Raw genomic sequence first — 20554 nt, 5'->3', positions numbered from 1 at the left:
AAGGGGTTGTTCACTGTTAACTGCAAGTATGATGATTTTCTGAGACAAATTGCAATTGGTTCTCATTATTTACTATCTGTGTTTTTTGAGTTATTTAACTTTCTATTCAGCAGCTCTCCAGTTTGCATTTTAATCAATCTGTTTGCTAGGGTCCAAATTGCCCTAGCGACCATGCATTGATTTGAATAAGAGATTGGAATATGACTATGCGAGGGCCTGAATAGAAAGTGAGTGAGAAGATAAAGGTAAATAATTTAAAAACTATAAAGAATAAATAACAAAGACCAATGGAAAAGTTGCTTAGAGTGGGCCATTCTATAACATACTTAAAGTTAAGGTAAAGGTGAACCATCCCTTTCCTATGACACAACTTTTTCGTACAATTCATGATCCCATGGAGCAGTAGAGCCTTCATAAAGGCTACATGTTGCAGCATACACATCTGAAAAATACATACGTATTTGGTCAATTATTTTTACCCTATTACTACTTACAGCTACTGCTCAGTAGGGGTTCCTGCCTACATGTGTTGAGGGTCCCAGCTGCCCCATCACCACCTTAAAGACAGCTCTTATCATTAAAAATTGTTTACAAATCAGTAGCATCTTCCTAAGGAAACCTAGGACCATTTCCTACATGCTGATTGCTCACAAAATACGTCTTCTCATGTGATATTCATGTTAAATTGGAGCATCACACGGGCATTTGAAATGCAAGTGATATCCAATCATGCTGCGTACAGACATAGCAACATGCCTTGGACATCATATGCCAACAATCTTGTAGAATGGCCCTCAGAGAGATGCTTTTCTGGCTTTATTAATATGTAAAATATAACTGTAAAATTTAATATTGCTTGTAAACACTACTGCATGGGCCTGATTTCTTCCCCAGTTTGGATTTGCTGTGTAGCTTTCTGGCAGACACCAGAGGATCGCCTTTCTTCTGCGACTTCCAGAGCTCCCTCGGATAGTCAGAAGACTCGTGGAGCAATTTCATTGGCTGTATCCCCACTCGATTGATATAGGATCGCCCTTTCTGTGCAGATGGAGCTTTGGCATCAGGAGCAACATTTCCGGGGTGGTAACTGCCACGGTTTCTAACAAAAAATGAAGAGTTTAATAAAAAAAACAAGTAAGGAGTTTGCCATAAACACAGCATTAGTACAGCACAGGCTATGGGATCCATTATCTGGAAAGATCTGAATTACAGAAAGGCTGTCTCCCATTTTATTAAAAAATATACATTATAAAATATACAATATACATAATTTTTAAAAATGATTCCCTTTTCCTATGTAATAATAAAACAGTAGCTTGTACTTGATCCCAACTTAATCCTTACTGGAAGCAAAACCAGCCTATTGGGTTTATTTAATGTTTACATGATTTTCTAGTAGACTGAAGGTATGAAGGTCCAAATTACAGAAAGATCCGTTATCTGGAACGTCCCAAGCTTTCCGGATAACAGGTCCCATACCTGTAATATGATTCCAATAGGCACTTTTTTCAGGAATGTTTATGTGCTTTTTCATACAATGCAGTTCAAACAGCATATAGTTGCCACTCATTACTTTATTTATAGTGCTGCATTTAATTTAATTGTTTGCGTTCCTCCATTCTCCAGCCTAAAATTCTGTCTGGTTGTTGAGACAGAAGCCAGTGCAAATCTGGTCCTCATGAGTCACCAGACCCCCAATGTGATGATCCAATCACTATTCTAAACGTTCTACGAACTATCTGGCCAAAACCATGTGGACCACTTCCTGTCCAACAATTTATTCTCAAACCAAAGAGATTAATGTGAAGTTGAGACTCCTTTGCCTCTACTGGATAATTTCCAGTGTTGGATCCTTTTTGCTGGAATTTGCTTCCATACAACCACAAAAGCATTGCTAAGGATTGACACTGGTGTTGGCAGTCAGGCTTTGCTTGTAGTCACTTTTCAATTCATCCTACACATGTTCAGTTGGGTTGAGGTCAATCACATCTAAAATCTTGACCTATTCTGTTTGGACCTGGCTTTGTGCATGTGGGCATTATCAAGCGGAAACAGGGATGGAGTCCCCCCAAAGAAGGAAACATGGAATTGTCAGTAATGTAATTGTATAGTGACATAAGGGTAGGACTGCGCCGACGGGACACTGGGGAAAAACCCGTTGGGCCTTGACTCTTTTGGACCTGCTCCCTGCACTCCCGCTCTCTGAACTCCGTCGCGCTTACATGTTAGAAAGAGGTACGTGCCTGGGGGGGGGAGTGAGAAGATTAGCGGCTGGGGGGCCCGGGGGATGGTGTGGGGGGCCCCAGAAGCTGCCCCCAGTCCGATGCTATGTGGCAGCAATGATGACAGTGGCTGAAATGGCCACTTCCAATAATTTGAGTTGTCCACATAGTGTAAGTGCATAGTGTATAACAAAGGTTTTAAACAAAATAAAGTCATATGATACATACTGGCACTTGCTTCTCCTGTTAGCTGGAACAGGTCCAACCTAAAAAGGAAACATTCAGCATGTAAATTTCCTTCTAGCAATACCTAAAGCACACACACACTGGGGATGGGGTGAGGTTGCCGACCAGGCTGCCTAGGGTGCCCAGTTGGCTTGGCCCAGCGCTGCCTATAAGCACAAATTGAGAATCAGCTCCTCCAAACTGAAACCACTCTCTCTCCTGTATCTGCACCTAGAGTGACTGCGCCAGACACATGGGGGCAAATTTACTAAAGGGCGAAGTGGCTAACGCTGGTGATTTACAAACTGGGTAATTTCGCTAGCGAAGGAGATAGACTCTGGCAAACTTCGCACTCTAACGCCAGGAGAATTTTCGCTATGGCAAAAGAGGATTACTACGCAAATTCACTACGTTTTTGATTTTACTGACCGTTACCTCTATCGCCAGACTTGCCTTCAACACCTCAGACCAGGTGATGTGCAATGGAGTAGTTAGGACTTACTTGAAATTTTGTTGAAAATTTTTCTAAGTCACAAAAAACGCTGGCGTCTTTTCCTTTTTACAGGGTGATAGGCTGAAAAAGATCAAATTTTTATTTTGGGTACCCTTCTTCCCCGCTACATTTGATTACATATGGCACTTAACTATACTGTGGGCACATGAGTAGGGCAATATAACAACTCTATCTAATTTTATTAAGGTTCCCTGGGCTTGTGTAGTGTAATGTATTTGCTGCAACATATTCGGCCATTGCACTAGAGCAACTTCGCAAGAGTTCGGTACCCTGTGCGCAACTTTGGATCTTCGTGAAATAGCGGTGTCCAGGCGAATTTATGACTGGCGAAGTGTTGCGATATGCACGAAGCCATCGCTGGCGAATTTTTGCAGGTAAGTAAATTTGCCCCATGGAGTGGATTTCGGGGCACAAATGCACTCTCAAGTGTTAAAGCCCTGAATTGCAATCCCTGTGTGCATTTACCTATGCGACCTAACACAGTCACTCTGAGTGCAGATCAGTTTTTGTACTCCAGCACTATCAGAAAACTTTGCCTACTCTCTCCTGTGCTGATATCAGGAATTGAATCCAACTATTCTGCCACAGATGCAGTTACTGCTGGGGTTTCCTTATTGCTGCCCCCCAAATATTAAATGAAGCAAATTGTGTTCCCTTTGTAGCACGTTGGTAGTGTCCAGCCTGAACTTCCTATTAACCCATCGTCAGGGGCGTAACTACCGGGGGAGCAGGGGGTGCAACTGGGCCAGGGCCCGCACCCCCGCAGGGCCCCCCCGGCAGATCGCGCACGCTGCAGCTGGCTGGAGTCGGCTGCAGCCGCAGAGAAATATCACACGGACGAGGGTGGGGGCTGGCCCGGCTGAACGGCTCGCACCAGGGCCCGTCCCCACCTAGTTCCGTTACTGCCCATCATTCTCTTCTTCTTGTTTATCTCCAGTGTTTTAGGACAGACCCAATTTCACAGGCCCCCAAAAGTATCAATATTGGTATTTTTCCCTTAGCTACAGAGATCAGAAGGGGTGCAGAAATATGTAGACATAAAAAGATGTTCTCTCACAATCGCATCACCGCCATTTGCTTGGCTGTTCTTGATTTGACGATTCTGATAATATTCCAGTTGTTTTTCGGCAAGTTCCACTCGCAGTAGCAGGTTCTCAATGAACCGTTGTAGTCGCCTTTTACCATGAAACTCCTTTTCAGCCGCTGCCTCCAGAAAATGGTTTATTGAAACAACTTGCCTGCAAAATAATAAAACCTTATTTCAGTTTTATATATAATATATATATATGTATACAGTATATAGGTATGGGAGCCGTTATCCTAAAAACAAAAATCCAGGAAGCTTGGAAATAAAACCAGTCTATTGGGTTTACTTAATTTTTACATGATTCTTGGTATCACTTATGGTATGAAGATCAAAATTACGGAAAAATCCATTATCGAGAAAACCCCAGGTCCCAAGCATTCTGAATAACAGGTCCCATACCTGTATATATATATATATAATGTCAATACAGTGGGCGCACTCTTTCCGGATTTAGAATATGAAGATTGGTGCGTGGGTCAAATCTTGTAATACATCGTAGTATATGGACCCGCACTCCTTGAAAAAGGTCTCAGAGAGGACCGAAACGTTTGGAAATGCATTTGTGAATAAAGCACATCGATTTTTTCACTACAAACAAGGAGTGCAGGTCAATTTACTACAATATTACGATCAACTGTAGAAAGATCCGCACTCACAGGTCTTATAGAGAAAAATAAATAATTTATTAGTTACACAGGACTGACGTTTCGGCCTACCCAAGGCCTTTCTCAAAGTGCCAAATGATTCATATAATCATGGTTGCAGACAAAATCAATTAAACAATTAACACATTCATTCACCATATATCGGCAAGGTATAACATATGTTCAAAAATACACAGCAAGTTAAAAACAAGTTCCCAAACCCCTAGTTAAAAACAAGACACAATGTAGCCTTATATTACTCAATCCATCTAGGTATGCTACATATTGTTATTAATATTACATATGTGTCTCTTATTGAGAAACAATTCGGTATCAAACACAATAAATATCAATCCCCCATTTTTCACTGGATAAACCATTTCATTTCTGTCGGCGTATGTGCTGATGAGAGAGAGCAGAATTATGTAAAGCAAGATTTGTATAAATATAAAGGATTTTGTTGCTATGAGCTTCCTAAACTAGCAACAGAGTACTATGTGAAACTAGTTAATAGGCTCTTGGGAATGTTAGGGCAGTGTTACAGGTGGATCCCACTACATCAGTGTCACTGCGAAGTTCACACATTGTTTAAACAACTATCTTATATATAAGATAGTTGTTTTAACAATGTGTGAACTTCGCAGTGACACTGATGTAGTGGGATCCACCTGTAACACTGCCCTTTTAAAAAAAGCCAGGCAGAAGGATTCGGCCGAATCCGAATCCTGCTGAAAAAGGCTGAATCCTGAACTGAATTCTGGATTCGGTGCATCCCTAATATTTATACAAGACAGAACTTTATTTGCTTTAGTAGCCACAGAATGACACTGCCTGGAATTAGGCAACTTGTTATCTACAAAGACCCCTAGATCCTTCTCAGTTAAGGAAACTCCCAACACACTGCCATTTAGTGTATAACTTGCATTTATATTATTTCTGCCAAAGTGCATAACCTGCATTTATCAACATTGAACCTCATTTTCCAGTTTGCTGCCCAGTTTTCAAATATAATCAAATCACTCTACAAAGTGGCAGCATCCTGCAAGGAACCTATAGTTCTGCACACTCATCAACAAAAATACAAACATTACTTTCAATTCCCACCTCCAGGTCATTAATAAACAAGTTAAAAAGCAAAGGACCAAGGACAGACCCCTGTGGTACTCCACTAACAATTAGGCCCAATTAGAAAATGTTCTTTATCCAAGTAGATAATCATGATTAAGATTCTGGGCAGCTAAGAAGGAAGTTGGGAAGCAGCCGAAGATGGCAGTTCGGATCTATTAGGTATATTCCACCAGAATTAATTTTTCAAGAAAGAGAAGCATTATCCCATGGAAAAAAGCTCACCATTGTAATCACTAGCACAGCCAACAATTTTCATTTTCCTTGTCCTTAAAATATATATTTTTTTACACTGCAAAATGATATGAATATCAAAATATATGGATTTATCTGGGTGCAGATACTGTAGATGTCTAGTGATCTCCCTTCTGGCTTTATATGGTTTTCCTGCAAAAACCATTTGGGAAACTTTAGATGCTTCTTGGCAGCCACCAAGGTAAAAGTTCAGTTTTTGTTTGCATAGATCTGGTGTGCCATGAAAATGAGTTTATATCGATTCTATCTAATATCAGTGACTTAAAGGAGAACTAAAAGCTTAACAAAAAAATAGTCTAGACATGGATTATGTTTTGGATTTCTATAGCAGTCCAAGGTAGAGTCCTGCAGCGGGTCGGGTACCCTGTAGGAATGAGTGTAGGATTTTCAGTTGCAGGTATAGATGCGGGTCGGGTTGCGGGTCTTGTCTATATTTCTCATATTATGTTATATTGTCTATATTTACTGTATTTACTATATTTAAAATTTTACAAAACTTTTTTTCTGCCGCTGCCCACTTTTGATGATGTCAGTTCCGGTTTGCAGCAACAGCACTTCCTGTTTATTGGTGGTCGGCGGGTTGTGGATCAGGTTGCGGATACGGCAGTTGTAGGACGGGGTCGAGTAGCAGATCCAAGTGGGTAAATATGTGGGTTTGGGCTGCGGGTTCGGGTTGGGTCCAGGTCTCATAAATTGGTTCCGTGCTGGCCTCTAGTCCAAGGCAACCACAGCCATTTAGCAGGGAAGATCTGTGCCTCCAAAGATGCCCCAGTAGCTCCCCATCTTCTTTTCTGCTGATTCACTGCACATGCTCTGTGCTGCTGTCACTTACTGAGCTTAGGGGAGAACTCACCATATCCAGTGAAGAGATACGGTGATTCTGAAACTTCAGGCTGGAGCAGTAAGTCCAGTATATAAAATACGTCATTTCTACCCATGTTTGGGGAGAAACAAAGGTTAAAACCAGTGCATGGCTGCCTGTTATGCTTGTCAAGGGGTGCCTGTCCCCTTTTTGTTGTCACAAAGACTAATAACAGACTAATAACAACAGACTTCTAACAAGATGTCTTCTTGACTAGGGCTGTCCCATAGTGATGTGCCCTCCCACCCTCCAACAACCCGCACCCGCATCCAAATTCCGGCTTCCTTTTATAGACCCGCCCTGCCTATGACATCACAAAAGGGGCAGGGTGAGCAGGCGCGCGGCAATAAAGCTGGAAGTCGGAAGCCGGCATTTGAAGGTGGCGGACGGGACAGCAGGAGAAGAGCTCAACCCGCACCCGTGAAGAGGAGTGCGAGGTCAGCCCGAATCCGGCCGACCCATGGGTCGTCCCGCACATCACTACTGTCCCAGGATTTTATTTTAAAGGCTAATTATTCAAACACTTGATAATTATATTGTACTAGAATAGGATCATACAGAGAGGTTAAAGAGCCCTTGGGCACCACTGGGAATCAATAGAATACCATGTTGGGTTTAGTTGGATTCTATGTCTGAGGCCAAGTCTAATATTCTGTCTGCTCTCGTCTAACACAAGATGGTTTTAAAGTTGTGGATCCAAAAAAACAGAAAAGAAGTTGGGAAAAGTGGTTCGGCCAAATACTGAATTCTCCAGCAGAGATATGGCTGAAAACTGAACTTAATCCAAACCCTAAAATTTGCATTTTACAATTTGAGTACAATAAAAAAATAAATAAATCCATCAATGTAAAAAAAAAGTCCCATTCAGTTGTCACAGGACTTCAAGGGATCAAATTTGATTCAACTGAACAGTTAGGATTTGGCTAAATGCTGAACTAAATCCTTTATTTGTTTCATACCCCAAAAATATCTACAGATCTACGGGGTTGAAACAATAGTTGTTTGCAGGCCCAACCCTGCTATTTGCAGTCTGAAAAACATCTAGTCGCCTCCGGGAGAAAAGGTGGGACATCGGCATCTCAGAAAAAGCACAATAACCTAATGTGCTTGTGTTTGTTTTCTCTGAGCCTCATTGCACAGTAACAAGCGCTGCCAATAATAGCCGGATCCCTATGGGAATGAAGACTTTTTCCTCGCTCTCACACTCTGAAGCTTGTCTTTTGCAATTCTCTAAGGCTCTGCTAAACATGCTGTTAGCACTTTATGGAACATTTCATCGCTTCGTTCTCAGAATGCTCCTCGTTTTCTACAGTTACGGATGATTAATACAAATGTAATAGAACTACAGGTATGGGAATCCGTTATCCGGCAACCCGTTATCCAGAATGCTCCGAATTAAGGAAAGGCTGTCTCCCATAGACTGCATTTTATCCAATTAATCCAGATGTTTAAAAATAATTTCCTTATTCTCTGTAATAATAAAGCAGTACCTTTTACTTGATCCAAACTATGATTAAATTAATCCTTATTGGAGGCAAAACCAGATTATTCGATTTATTTAGGGGCTGATTCACTAAGGGTCGAATATCGAAGGTTAATTAACCCTCGATATTCGACTGGGAATTGAAATCCTTCGACTTCGAATTTCGAAGTCGAAGGATTTAGCGCAAATAGTGCGATCGTACGATCGAAGGATTATTCCTTCGATCGAACGATTAAATCCTTTAAATCCAACGATCGAAGGAATATCCTTCGATCAAAAAAAGTTAGCTAAGCCTATGGGGACCTTCCCCATAGGCTAACATTGACTTCGGTAGCTTTTAGATGGCGAACTAGGGGGACGAAGTTTTTTTTAAAGAGACAGTACTTCGACTATCGAATGGTCGAATAGTCGAACGATTTTTAGTTCAAATCCTTCGATTTGAAGTCGTAGTCGAAGGTCGAAGTAGCCCATTCGATGGTCGAAGTAGCCCAAAAAAAACATCGAAATTCAAAGTTTTTTTACTTCGAATCCTTCACTCGAAGTTAGTGAATCGGCCCCTTAATGTTTACGTGATTTTCTAGTGGACTTAAGGTATGATGATCCAAATTACGGAAAGATCCATTATCCAGAAAAAAAAACCCCCAGGTCCTAAGCAATCTGGATAACAGGTCCCATACCTGTAAAAGGAATTGGCTGAGACAGCATTTGTACAAGTTTACTGATAATGGCTAACAACACAAAAACTGTGCATACACATCTTACACTATAAGAAAACTTATTACTATTATGAGAATCTTCATGATGGGTCTACAGTGCTGGCTGCTAGGGATGTAGCGAACTGCCGATTTGGTGTTCGCGAACGCCGTTCACGAACACCGGCAAAAAATGCGAACACCGCTAAAATCGTTCGATTCGAACGATCGAAGGATTTTAATCGTTCGATCGAAGGATTTTCATTCGAATCGAACGATCGAAGCCATTCGATCGAATGCTTTTCATTGGATCGAATGCTTACAATCGTTCGAACGAATGGAAATCGTTCGATTTTTAGCGGTCGAAGGAATTCGAATGGTCGAATGGTCGAACGATCGAATGCGAACTCAAACTGCGAACGTTCCCAAACGTTCGCGAACATTTGGCGGACGCGAACGGTCGAAGTTCGCGCGAACTAGTCCGCGGGCGAACAGTTCGCTACATCCCTACGCTGCACCGTTTCCATAACCTATTCGCCTACAGGAGAACAATCTCCTTTACATTTGTGATTTGACATCACATGAAATTATTAATACGCCTTATCAGAGTGCTAGCCATTTGAACTGACAACAACTTAAATGTGCAGTACAAACTTAAAGAAACAGTTCAGTGTAAAAATAAAAACTGTGTAAAAACAAATAGGTTGTGCAAAATAAAAAAAAATTTCTGATATAGTTCATTAGCCAAAAATGTAATGTATAAAGGCTGGAGTGACTGGATGTGTAACATAATAGCCAGAACACTACTTCCTGCTTTTCAGCTCTCTAACTCTGAGTTAGTCAGTGAAAAAAGGGGGGCCACATGGGACATAACTGTTCAGTGAGTTTGTAATTGATCCTCAGCATTCAGCTCAGATTCAAAAGCAACAGATATGACTCATGTGCCTCCCCTTAAGTCACTGATTGGTTACTGTCTGGTAACCAATCAATGGCAACCAAGGAAGCTGCAAAGCAGGAAGTAGTGTTCTGTTATGTTAGACATCCAGTCACACCAGCCTTTATAGATTTTTGGCTAACTAACTATATTAGAAACATTTTTTATTTTGTACATACTATCTATTTAGTTTTTATTTTTATACTGAACAATTCCTTTAAAGGAGAATTAAAGCTTAAATAAAGAATTGGCTATAAATGTTGTACATTATGTTTTGTGCTTCTGTACCAGCCCAAGGCAACCACAGCCCTTTAGCAGTAAAGATCTGTGTCTCCAAAGATGCCCCAGTAGCTCCCCATCTTCTTTTCTGCTGATTCACTGCACATGCTCTGTGCTGCTGTCACTTACTGAGCTTAGGGAGCCACTCACAATATACAGTACACATAGAATAGAAATGTCACAATATAAGGCTGATTAGTAATTAATACACATAATTACTACATGGCAGCACAGAAACCAGTGCAATTAGCACCAGAATTTAATAATCAGCAAACCTGTAGCATCAGCTTATATTACAGGGGAAGCTCATTTTCTGCTGGATAATTAGTGACGAGCCCTAAGCTTAGCTTCTCAACAGCCAATCAGAGCCCACTGAGCATGTGAGTGTCACAGACACTTTCCAAGATGGTGACCCCCTGTGACAAGTTTGAAGTCCTGGATCATTGCTGCTATTGACAAGCTGAAACTTTAGGCTGGTGCAATAAGTTCAGCATATAAAATATGGCATTTTAAGGCACATTCATTTTTAGGGTTTGGTTCTCCTTTAAATCTATAAACACAGCAGCTAGGATTCTCTATATTAAAAAGAGTCGGTGGGAGCAAGCCATTCCTACAAAGTGCCTATAAATCAAACTAACTGGACCGTGTATGGTTATCTGTGTAAATTAAAATATTATGCTGTACAATCAACTATACATAAAATTATAAATACTTAACATTCGTAACCAAGTAGAATGTCAACCTTGTGGTCGAGCAGCTGCTGCAAGCTACAGCTCCCAATGTCCTCAGCAAATCAATACTGGATATTTTTGTAACCTGTACTTGTCAGGGTCGAAAGCTGACACCGCAGATATTTTGCACAGTAATGTCTATATTTAATCGGATGTTACTAATCCATACCTTCCCAGATTCCCTAGAATCCTCTTATGGATCAGGAATGCCCTCCTAAGCTGCACTCAGCACATTAGGTCTCTAGGCAGGGACATAAGGAGCTCGTCCTCTTTAGAAATTGAGCACAAGTATGACTTCTGTCCATTTCCAGGGCCCCTTCTATGGCAATCTGATTGGCCAAGTGAACTATTAATTGTTTACTAGGCCAGTTACGTTAGCAGACAGGTAGGAGACCGGGAAACTGAGTGACACTCAACTCTCCTGGTGTTGGGTCTGCATGTGGACTTGGTTCTTTTAGCCAACAACTGGATCAAATAGTGTGCTTGTCTGACTACAAACAAGGGCTGCTATGGACCTCTGTAGAAGGAATTTTCAATATCTGAATAAATCTACTCAGTTAGAAGAGATGTTACACATAGTCCGGTAGACTTCCAATTGATTGTCAAGAGAGGCAAAGCCATCAGAAAGCAATGGCTTTAGCCTACCAACCCCAGCACTCCTTAACCCGTCTGTAGGTACTGCGAGCATGGACTCAACAAACAACTGAAGACCATCAGGTTGGACAGACATCCCTTTTTAGAAATATCAAATAAAACAAATATATTTCTTAAAAACGTTTTTTTTTCAGACCATGGGGTGATATTAGGGGCCTCTCTCTGTTCTTTATGTATATTTCCCACTTTTATAACGAGTATGCCAAGAGTAAGCCATCATTAAATCCATAATAAAAAAGCATATACACAATTCCCCACAACTCCTACTGTATCCTTCCCACCAGACTATCTCCCTCAAATCCCTGCAAATAGAATGTGCTCCTACTGTGAAATCTTTAAAAAAAAAAAACAACCTACTAGCTGCTGCTTAGCTTTCAAGTACAATTCCTCCCTAGATCTGCAAAATAGGAGATGCACAAAGACACTGGTGTATGCATTAGTAATGAGTGTATACTAATAATAGAACGTCTAACCTTTCCCTTCTATTTACCCACTCACCCGCTCATTCTCGCAGCCACACTACTTTCTGCCCATGAAGTGTGAAAACATGACGTATATTACTTATTCCACTCAAATCATTTTCTGTACAAATAGATAAGAATTCATTGCAGTGGCCCCAGAAAACTCACCAACAGAGAAAGTGCTCCAGGTAACAGTTTGGGAAATACCATTTCCTATTTCAGCACAATAAAGCCCCGAGGCATAAAGCTATCTCTGTACAGAATGGGTTTGCTGAGATGGGAGTGGGAGAACTTACTGGTCCTAAGCCCAATAACCTCCCATTTGTGACTACAAAGTAAAATTTGTTGCAGCTTTCATACCCTGTCCAAAAGGAGGCCTGGATACCAAACATAGACCTCTCAGATTGCTCAGGACCTTCACTGGTCTCTTCAATGGCATCATCATTTTATTGTTATATGCCCCCGAACATATAGTGGTGATGACTGGCCCACTATTGAGATAACATTTGGGTGGAACTGTGTGCTGCCCCATTCAGGGGGGCACAGAGCACTGGCTGGGGAGACCAGTCACTATGGAAAAAATTATGTTTTCATTTCCTACATACCCTGAAATTTGAGAACATTTGCCTTAGCCCTAGGTACTCATGAAGCTCCTGAATCATTGATATACAACCTTTATATGAATTAAGGGCAGGCCGCGACTAAACCTAGATGCTACTGGGCCCCACAGCAGATTGATTTTAGGGCCCCCAATATATCCAGAGGTTGTCCTATTTTACCAATATATGTTGGCCTCAGGGGTCCCCCTATACTTCCCAGGCCCCCTTGCAGCAGCAGGGTCCAATGTCGGACTGACCCACTGGGATACCAGGAAAACTCCAGGTGGGCCCAGGTGTCAGTGGACCCTGATGCTGCTAAACATTTGGCCTATGTCATAGCCATTCCCTATTTATATGAGAACAAAGAGGCTAAATAGATGGAATAATAGATTATAGTATGTAAAGAAAAAAGAGATTAGAATAGATGTTGAGTGAGGATAAGAAGAATAATAGTACTGAGAGTGGTCCCCTGATCTAAGGTTTTTTTGGTGGGCCCCTGGTCTAAGGTTTTTGGGTGGGCCCGGTCTAAGGCTTTTTTGGTGGGCCCCTGGTCTAAGGTTTTTTTGGTGGGCCCCTGGTCTAAGGTTTTTTTGGTGGGCCCCTGGTCTAAAGTTTTTTGGTGGGCCCCTGGTCTAAGGTTTTTTTTGGTAGGCCCCTGGTCTAAGGTTTTTTTGGTGGGCCCCTGGTCTAAGGTTTTTTTTGGTGGGCCCCTGGTCTAAGGTTTTTGGGTGGGGCCCTGGTGTCCCAGTCCCCTGCTGTACCCTGACACTTGCAGCCAACTTTTACAGATACTAGCGACAAATGGAGAACCATATGTTGTTGGATGTTTGTCAGTCGTAAATTATAGTTAAGTGACAATTCAACCAACATGGCGAATAATAATTTATTGGCATGAAGCCTGCAAAGATTTAACATTTACATAAGAAATGCTTTTAACGCGTAGAACTGAGTTTCTGGATCACTGAGCCAACTTTTACTTCTTACTTCTCTCTCTCAGTTCATTCATTGTAATATCATGTGTCACAAATCATTCCAATGTTTTCTAACATGGCAAGAAGTAAGGTAAATATCTCAAGCAATGGTAATACCTAATACCTGTACCATTCATTTTTTTTTACTCATTTTTATCCTTTTGCTCTCCTGTACCAAGTTAGCCCCAATAGTACAAGGGCAACACTCCATAGGTGATCTTGTAGGATGATGTCGGATCGACCAAACACATCCTACAATGAGGTTGCAGTTGCATGGGTCAATATAATAGGAATGTTACAAAAATCCAATGTGTAAACTACATGGAGATTTTTATGAAGATAAAATGTGATGGTGTCTGACTGCTTTTTTTCCCCAACTCTTGGTATTCCAAACCTAATGCCATGGTGCTTCTATCCTCTTAAGGTGGACATAGACGTAACAATTATGATCTTTCCTGGAAAAGATCTTTCCTGGAAAGATTGTTTCTTTCAATACACACGTGTAGAGCTGATTTGTCAGGTATACAAGAAGAACCAATAGAATTCTACCTGTATCTGATGATTCAGCACTAACAATGGCTGATGTTCGGGTGTCTTTAAAGGTGCCTGATTTTTTTCCGGCCAGCCTGATCGACAAGCCAACAGATATCCAAGTCTTCTGACGATTTTGGTTGGCTCGTCTCCCACCATATACGCACTGAATATCGGACGAAAATTAGTTTCATGCCATATTATCGGTGCATCTATGGCCACCTTTAGACCTCACCGCTGGTCTATAGTGTGTCCACAAACAATTTTGAGAAATGAGGAGAACAATCCAAAAGCAGAATTCTTGCTGCAAGGTGCTTTATTGCCGGCTACTAAACACAATCCTCTTAGACCTCACCGCTGGTCTATAGTGTGTCCACAAACAATTTAAAGAAATGAGAAGAACAATCCAAAAACAGAACTCCTGCTGCAAGGTGCTTTATTGACGACTACTTTTGCTTTTGGATTGCTCTTCTGATTTTTCTACATTGTTTGTGGACTTTTTTTCCCCATTGAAATACATTGACTGTTGGATGTAGATGCAGGAAAAACTACACCATCCGACTTTATCTGATTTGAATTTACATTCTAGCTATAGGGACAGTATCGGACTGGAACCTTAGACCATGGACATACTTTCCAAACCCTTATTCCTCCTCTCCCCATTTAACCTTTTTATTCTCCTAGTTTTTTATATCTACTTACTATATTCTTCCATTATTAAGCATTTTTTCCCCATAAAGAAATAGGGAATGACCATGAAATAGACTAAATGTTTAGAAGCAAGAGGCTCACTGACACCTGGGCCCACCAGGAGTTTTCCTGGTATCCTGGTGGGCCAGTCCGACATTGTATAGGGGCATCAGATTTTGTAGCATCCAACAAATCTCATGCTGTTGTATGGTGTTGCATGATGCTCCATGGTGTTGCCTAGCGAGATCAGATGAAATCTGCCCCACAAAATCTTATCAAAATCTCCTGTGTAGTTTTACTCTTAGTTTCAACAGCATCACTTTCTACAGGCCACAAGCAAACATAAGAGCTTATTTACAACCTTACAAGCCTTCGAAAAAGATCAGAACACATCACCTGGCTGTAACATCACTTTGCACTCCTGTATCAAATGAGCCCCAATATTATAGAAAAGTTTCAAGGCCATGAGCAAATATAGATCATGTATATGCCAACCCCCGATCATGCCTTCAAAAATGTCAGAACGCACAACATTCTCTTTGTTGGTTTCTGTAATTGGGATAATCAGATTGACAGGCGAACTTTGGTAAGATCTAAGGCAGAATGTCGGAAAGAGATAAAGAAAAATGGCACTTTAGATGGCTTTTTTGCTAAGAAAAAATGTAAAATGCCAGAAATCATTGCCCTATAAGATTACTTACACTGGGGCATCTATATTCTGATCAATGGCTTGTACTACAGGTATAGGATCCATTATCCAGAAACCTATTATCCAGAAAACATTTAAATACAGGAAGGCCATCTCCCATAGATTCCATTTTAATCAAGTAATTAACATTTTTAAAAACGATTTCCTTTTTCTCTATAATAGTAAAACTGAACCTTGTCCTCGATCCCAACTAAGATATAATTATTTGTTTCAATACACACGTGTAGAACTGAATAATCAGATAAACATGTAGAAACTATAGTATTCTACCTGTATCTGACGATTCAGCACTGACAGTGTCCGGTGTTCGAAAATAATCAAATTTTACTAGCCAGTTCGAGTCGGCCAATAATATTGGTGCGTGTATGGCCACCTTAACCGACAGACAGTTTATAAGGGATGCACAGAATCCAGGATTCGGTTCGGGATTTGGCCTTTTTCAGCAGGATTTGGATTCAACCGAATCCTTCTGCCCGGCCGAACCGAATCGAATCCTAATTTGCATATGCAAATTAGGGGCAGGATGGAAATTGCGTGATTTTTTGTCACAAAACAAGGAAGTAAAAAATGTTTTCCCCTTCCCACCCCTAATTTGCATATGCAAATTAGGGTTCGGATTCGGTTCAGTATTCGGCCGAATCTCTCGTAAAGGATTCGGGGGTTCGGCCGAATCCAAAATAGTGGATTCGGTTTATCCCTACACTTTATCATACTTACTCCTCTTTTCTCTGGAGTTCCTGCTCAGATTCAGTGAGCCGCTGCCTGAGTACTGCAATCAACTCAACAGCAACGTCAACCTGCCGACTCAGTGCCCGCTCTCGACGCTGGACCTCCTGTTTCTTCTGAGAGAGCTGTAGAAAAGCTGCCCGAACTTCCAGCAGCTCGGACGTTTTTAGGCAAAGTTCTTTATTCAGTTTCTCAATTCTTTTCTCAATGGTCTTATCCACAGTTTCTACAATTTGGTCAAGCATCTCCATCTCTCGCTGCTCCAGCATAGTCCTGTTTGCAGGGAACTCCGAGAGAGAATTATGGAGGCCCGGAGAGTCGGTAGGATAGGGGTTTTTCGGGAGAGGTGAAGGTCTTTCAGATACTTCCATGGGAACGCTTATCTTTCTGCACTCGTTCGTCATGTCATGAAAAGATGGAGATCTACTTTTTGGTTTTAAGTCGTCTGTAGCATTTATCTGCGTTTCCTGAAGAGGTCCTATGGACGCTTTAAGGTCGTTATCTTTCAGGGAGCAAAAAATGCCAGATTTCCCATAAAAATACCTTTCTTCATAGCTGTGCAAGTAGTCTAGATGCGCCCTCAAGGAAGACAAGCTTCTGAAACGGGCATTTTCTCCACACTGGGGGCAGCGGAAAGGCTTGTATAAGTTGCCATTTCTCACAGAGTCTGGCCATGCGGGTTTACTTCCTTCGAATGATTTCTGTTGCATCACCTCGAATGCCCAAAGATGTAATTTCTGACATAAAAAAAATACAACATATAATCAGTAGGGATGCACAGACTGAATCCTAAATTCCTGGCTCTTTTTGCAGGATTTGGATTCGGCAAAAACCTAAGACTTCAGCCAAACCATATCTGATCCCAGTGGCGTAACTAGATATTACTGGGCCCCACAGCAAATTATTTTTCAGGCCCCCAAAATGTTTAGAGGTTGACTTGTTTCTCCAATATTTATTGAAATTGTATATGAATTAGGGCCTCATGGGGCCCCTATACCTCCTGGGCCCCCCTGAAGCCGCAGGGTCTGCTTCCTCTATAGTTACGCCCCTGTCTGATCCTTTAAATTCACATGACCTCAAATTTCTGGAAAACCGAAGAGGGCAATCATTTGTTTACAGTTGAAGTCATTTTTTTCCTCCAGTTTTAATATTCAAAGGAGGGCTCTGATTTGATTCAGATTCACTAAACCCTTTGTAGAGGATATGGTATTCAGAAAATGAATGATTCAGTGAATGCCTAATAGAAATATCAATATCCTCTGTTCTCTATCATAGGAATTAATACAACAGACAGCCCCAAAAACGTACATTTTGGATCTAACAACAGCGAAGCATAGAGGTTAACCAGAGGGATGCTGGTTGCAGAGGGGGACCTCCCAAAATAGAAAAGCTGGAGTGGTGGTCTGTGATAGGGGTGGTGAGTGGACAGAGTTTGGGAGTATCATGGATGGAACACTTGGGGGTGACTAAGGTGGATCAGGGTGGGGTTTGCAATAATTGACTAGCGGCTGGGGTGGATCAAGTGTGTGGCGTTTCATGCAAGGAGCCTTTATTTCTATTGGGGTTCCATTTTATTTGTTGGCAAAAACCACCACCCAAATGATCCAAGAAACCAGTAGGCTAACAGCTGGGTCTCCATGGGGTCAGGGCCTGGCTAACTAATTGATAAGGGCCCCATTATTACTGATGAGTTTTACCCTGAACTTCCCAAACTATGAGGCTGCCTTAAAAATCTGCTGGGGCTCAAAATTACTTGGCCACCATACGTGGCAGAACCTCATTTCTTAGGGCTAAACAGTGAATTTCAACAGTATAGGTATAGGGATCTGTTATCCAGAATGCTTGGGACCGGGAATTTTGCCAGTTTCATTACACAGAAAAATTAAAAGTTGGAAATATTTGCTTAAAATGGACTTAACTTGACTTCTTATGCGTTTGGGGGTGTTTCGCTGAAAATCCCTCCATGTTTAATTAACATCTTCCTGCATTTTCAATTAAATAAAAGTGTCATAACAAACAGGTGCCTTTAAATGACATGGTCGTGATAACCTGTTAAGATGGTGTAACTATCCCTTTAATGACTGACAGTAACTTAAGGAGCGGCATTTCCCAAGAGACCTGTTATCTTATATTGTTACAATTACTTCTTTGCTTATCTCAAAATTGTTATTCTGGGCTCTCTGCCAAAAGCCAATTAAGTTTTGAAACATTGTTTCTTTTTCTGCCTGTTCAGTGCAGAGAAAATTGGGACTTTCCAGTACAACGAGGGACTGTGGGTTGAGCTGTCAAACGAGGGACTGTCCCTCTAAAAACGGGACAGTCGGGAGGTATGCTAAAGCTTGGACTGTGGAATAAGGAGAACTGAGAACTAAAACAGACAATCTGGTATAACTGCCTGAATTAGGTTGACATCAAAATATGCAGTTAAAAAAAAACATAAGGTACCTCTATCAGTATATCCACAAGCACTTTATCAAAGCCTGGCATTATTCAGATATCCATCTTGTGACCCTCAAGGGTTGTTCAACTGCAGCTCTCAGCTGGCAAGATGCTGGGAGTTGCAGACTGACAGTGGGTGAAGGGCTACTTATAAATACAGTTATGGGACCTGTTATCCAGAATGCTCAGGACCTGGGGTTTTCCAGATAACAGATCTTTCTGTAAACTGGATCCTCACTCCTTAAGTCTACAAGAAATTCACGTAAACATTAAATAAACCCAATAGGCTGGGTTTGCTTCCAATAAGGATTAATTATATCTTAGTTTGAATCAAGTACAAGCTACTGTTTTACTATTACACAGAAAAAGGAAATCATTTAAAAAAAAAAAATTGCATTATTTGGATAAAATGGAGTCCATGGGAGAATGGGTTTCCAGATAACGGATCCCATATCTTTACCTAACATTTGCAACTGTGATGCTGGAGGGGGGTTCAGTTTATAATAACAATTTTGTAATTGTGACATTAAACGGGGTGATCATATTCCCTATATGAAAGGGGGCGACTAAGGAGTAGGGGAGTCACCATTAGATCCGGTCCCTGATCACGCACATAAATGATGTATGTTTCAGAGGGAAGTGTCATGGCTGACATCTGGCCAAGCTTAATAGCAGTGATTCCCTGAGTCTCCCCCAACTGTTGCTGGACTACAACCCCCAGCATGCTTTATCCCTTGATTGTGGGCTGGAGGATGCTGGGAGATGTGGTTCATCTGTAGCTGGCTTGGGGAGGGAGGGGGGAATGCACTGACAGGGGAAATGATTGCTTTGTAGGCTTAATGTTAAAGCTGTGATTTCTTGCCAGAGTATTGAGTGCAGGATGATAAATGGTAGGAGCACCCCCATCACCCTCCCTGCAGGACTTACCTGACTTGTTGCCGATGTTGCTGGGAAAAAAAAAATCAATCCCTTTTCAGCAGAGCCGTAAATCAGGCGCAGGCTGACACTCGCACATAGCCGAGCTGGAGCTCTGATGCTTGGGTACCCAAAGCCTTTGCCTGGCTGGGGATGCAAGCTGCCCCTTCATTGGTTGCTGAGCGATGCCATCTGATTGGTCCGGTGCTGTATCCCAGCCTGTTAGCGAAGGGACGAGGGGATTATGTCACCTTCCAGCACAGCAGCAGACGGAGATTAGTCGGTGAGCTGCTGAAATCTGTAACCACAATAAGAACGGGGTTTAAATGACTCCCAATAACGAGGGAACACATTGATATGTTCTAATGATCACAGCTGCTCCTCGCTGATGCCCTAAATCCCACAGTGGCGGGGCAGGGAACGAGAAAATAACGGAATCATCAGTTTTACAGGTCCACTATTCATCCCAAACATAAGGTTATTTTAACAATGTAATTCTAAGTAACTTTCCAATATCCATTCATTACAAACGTTCGGTGGATTTATAGTTATTTAGAAATGCCAGTGCTATTGAAAGAGCGAAGGGTCGGATTGGGCCAGTGGGACACCGGAAAAAAACCCGATGGGCCCTCATTCACCCAAACTGGACCAGACCCACTCCCTAATGGCTGCTGCCTGCCTGATGTGATTGTGAATTCCAAGACTAAAAGAAACGTGAATAAAATCATTAATATAGTGTGTGCTAACATCATAAAAATAGGATTTGGAATTATTTTATTGGGTGACAAGTCCCCTTAAGGGTCTGG

At 41.6% G+C, this 20554-nt stretch overlaps 1 protein-coding gene across 1 annotated transcript; it reads right to left on the bottom strand.

Moving 5' to 3' along the window:
• Positions 1 to 282: 282 nt before the first annotated feature.
• Positions 283 to 20017, bottom strand: znf365.S (zinc finger protein 365 S homeolog). The gene is made up of 5 exons (XM_018228394.2): positions 19761 to 20017; positions 16386 to 17131; positions 4019 to 4199; positions 2451 to 2488; positions 283 to 1099 (listed from the first exon to the last, which is right to left on the bottom strand). The coding sequence occupies exons 2-5, from the start codon at positions 17102 to 17104 to the stop codon at positions 847 to 849; spliced, it is 1191 nt and encodes a 396-aa protein (XP_018083883.1). The 5' UTR covers positions 17105 to 17131; positions 19761 to 20017; the 3' UTR covers positions 283 to 846.
• Between the last annotated feature and the right edge of the window lie 537 nt (positions 20018 to 20554).

The sequence above is a fragment of the Xenopus laevis genome, chromosome 7S (assembly GCF_017654675.1).
Source record: "Xenopus laevis strain J_2021 chromosome 7S, Xenopus_laevis_v10.1, whole genome shotgun sequence".
Taxonomy (NCBI): Eukaryota; Metazoa; Chordata; class Amphibia; order Anura; family Pipidae; genus Xenopus; species Xenopus laevis.
This window is presented reverse-complemented; position numbering and strand designations above follow the sequence as displayed.

Coding starts and splice junctions, on each gene's coding strand:
- znf365.S (XM_018228394.2), bottom strand. CDS start 17,104: ATGCAACAGAAATCATTCGAAGGAAGTAAACCCGCATGGCCAGACTCT. Junction 4,200..16,385: donor GAACTCCAGAGAAAAGAGGA/GTAAGTATGATA, acceptor ATTATTTTGCAG/GCAAGTTGTTTCAATAAACC. Junction 1,100..2,450: donor AACAGGAGAAGCAAGTGCCA/GTATGTATCATA, acceptor ATTTTTTGTTAG/AAACCGTGGCAGTTACCACC.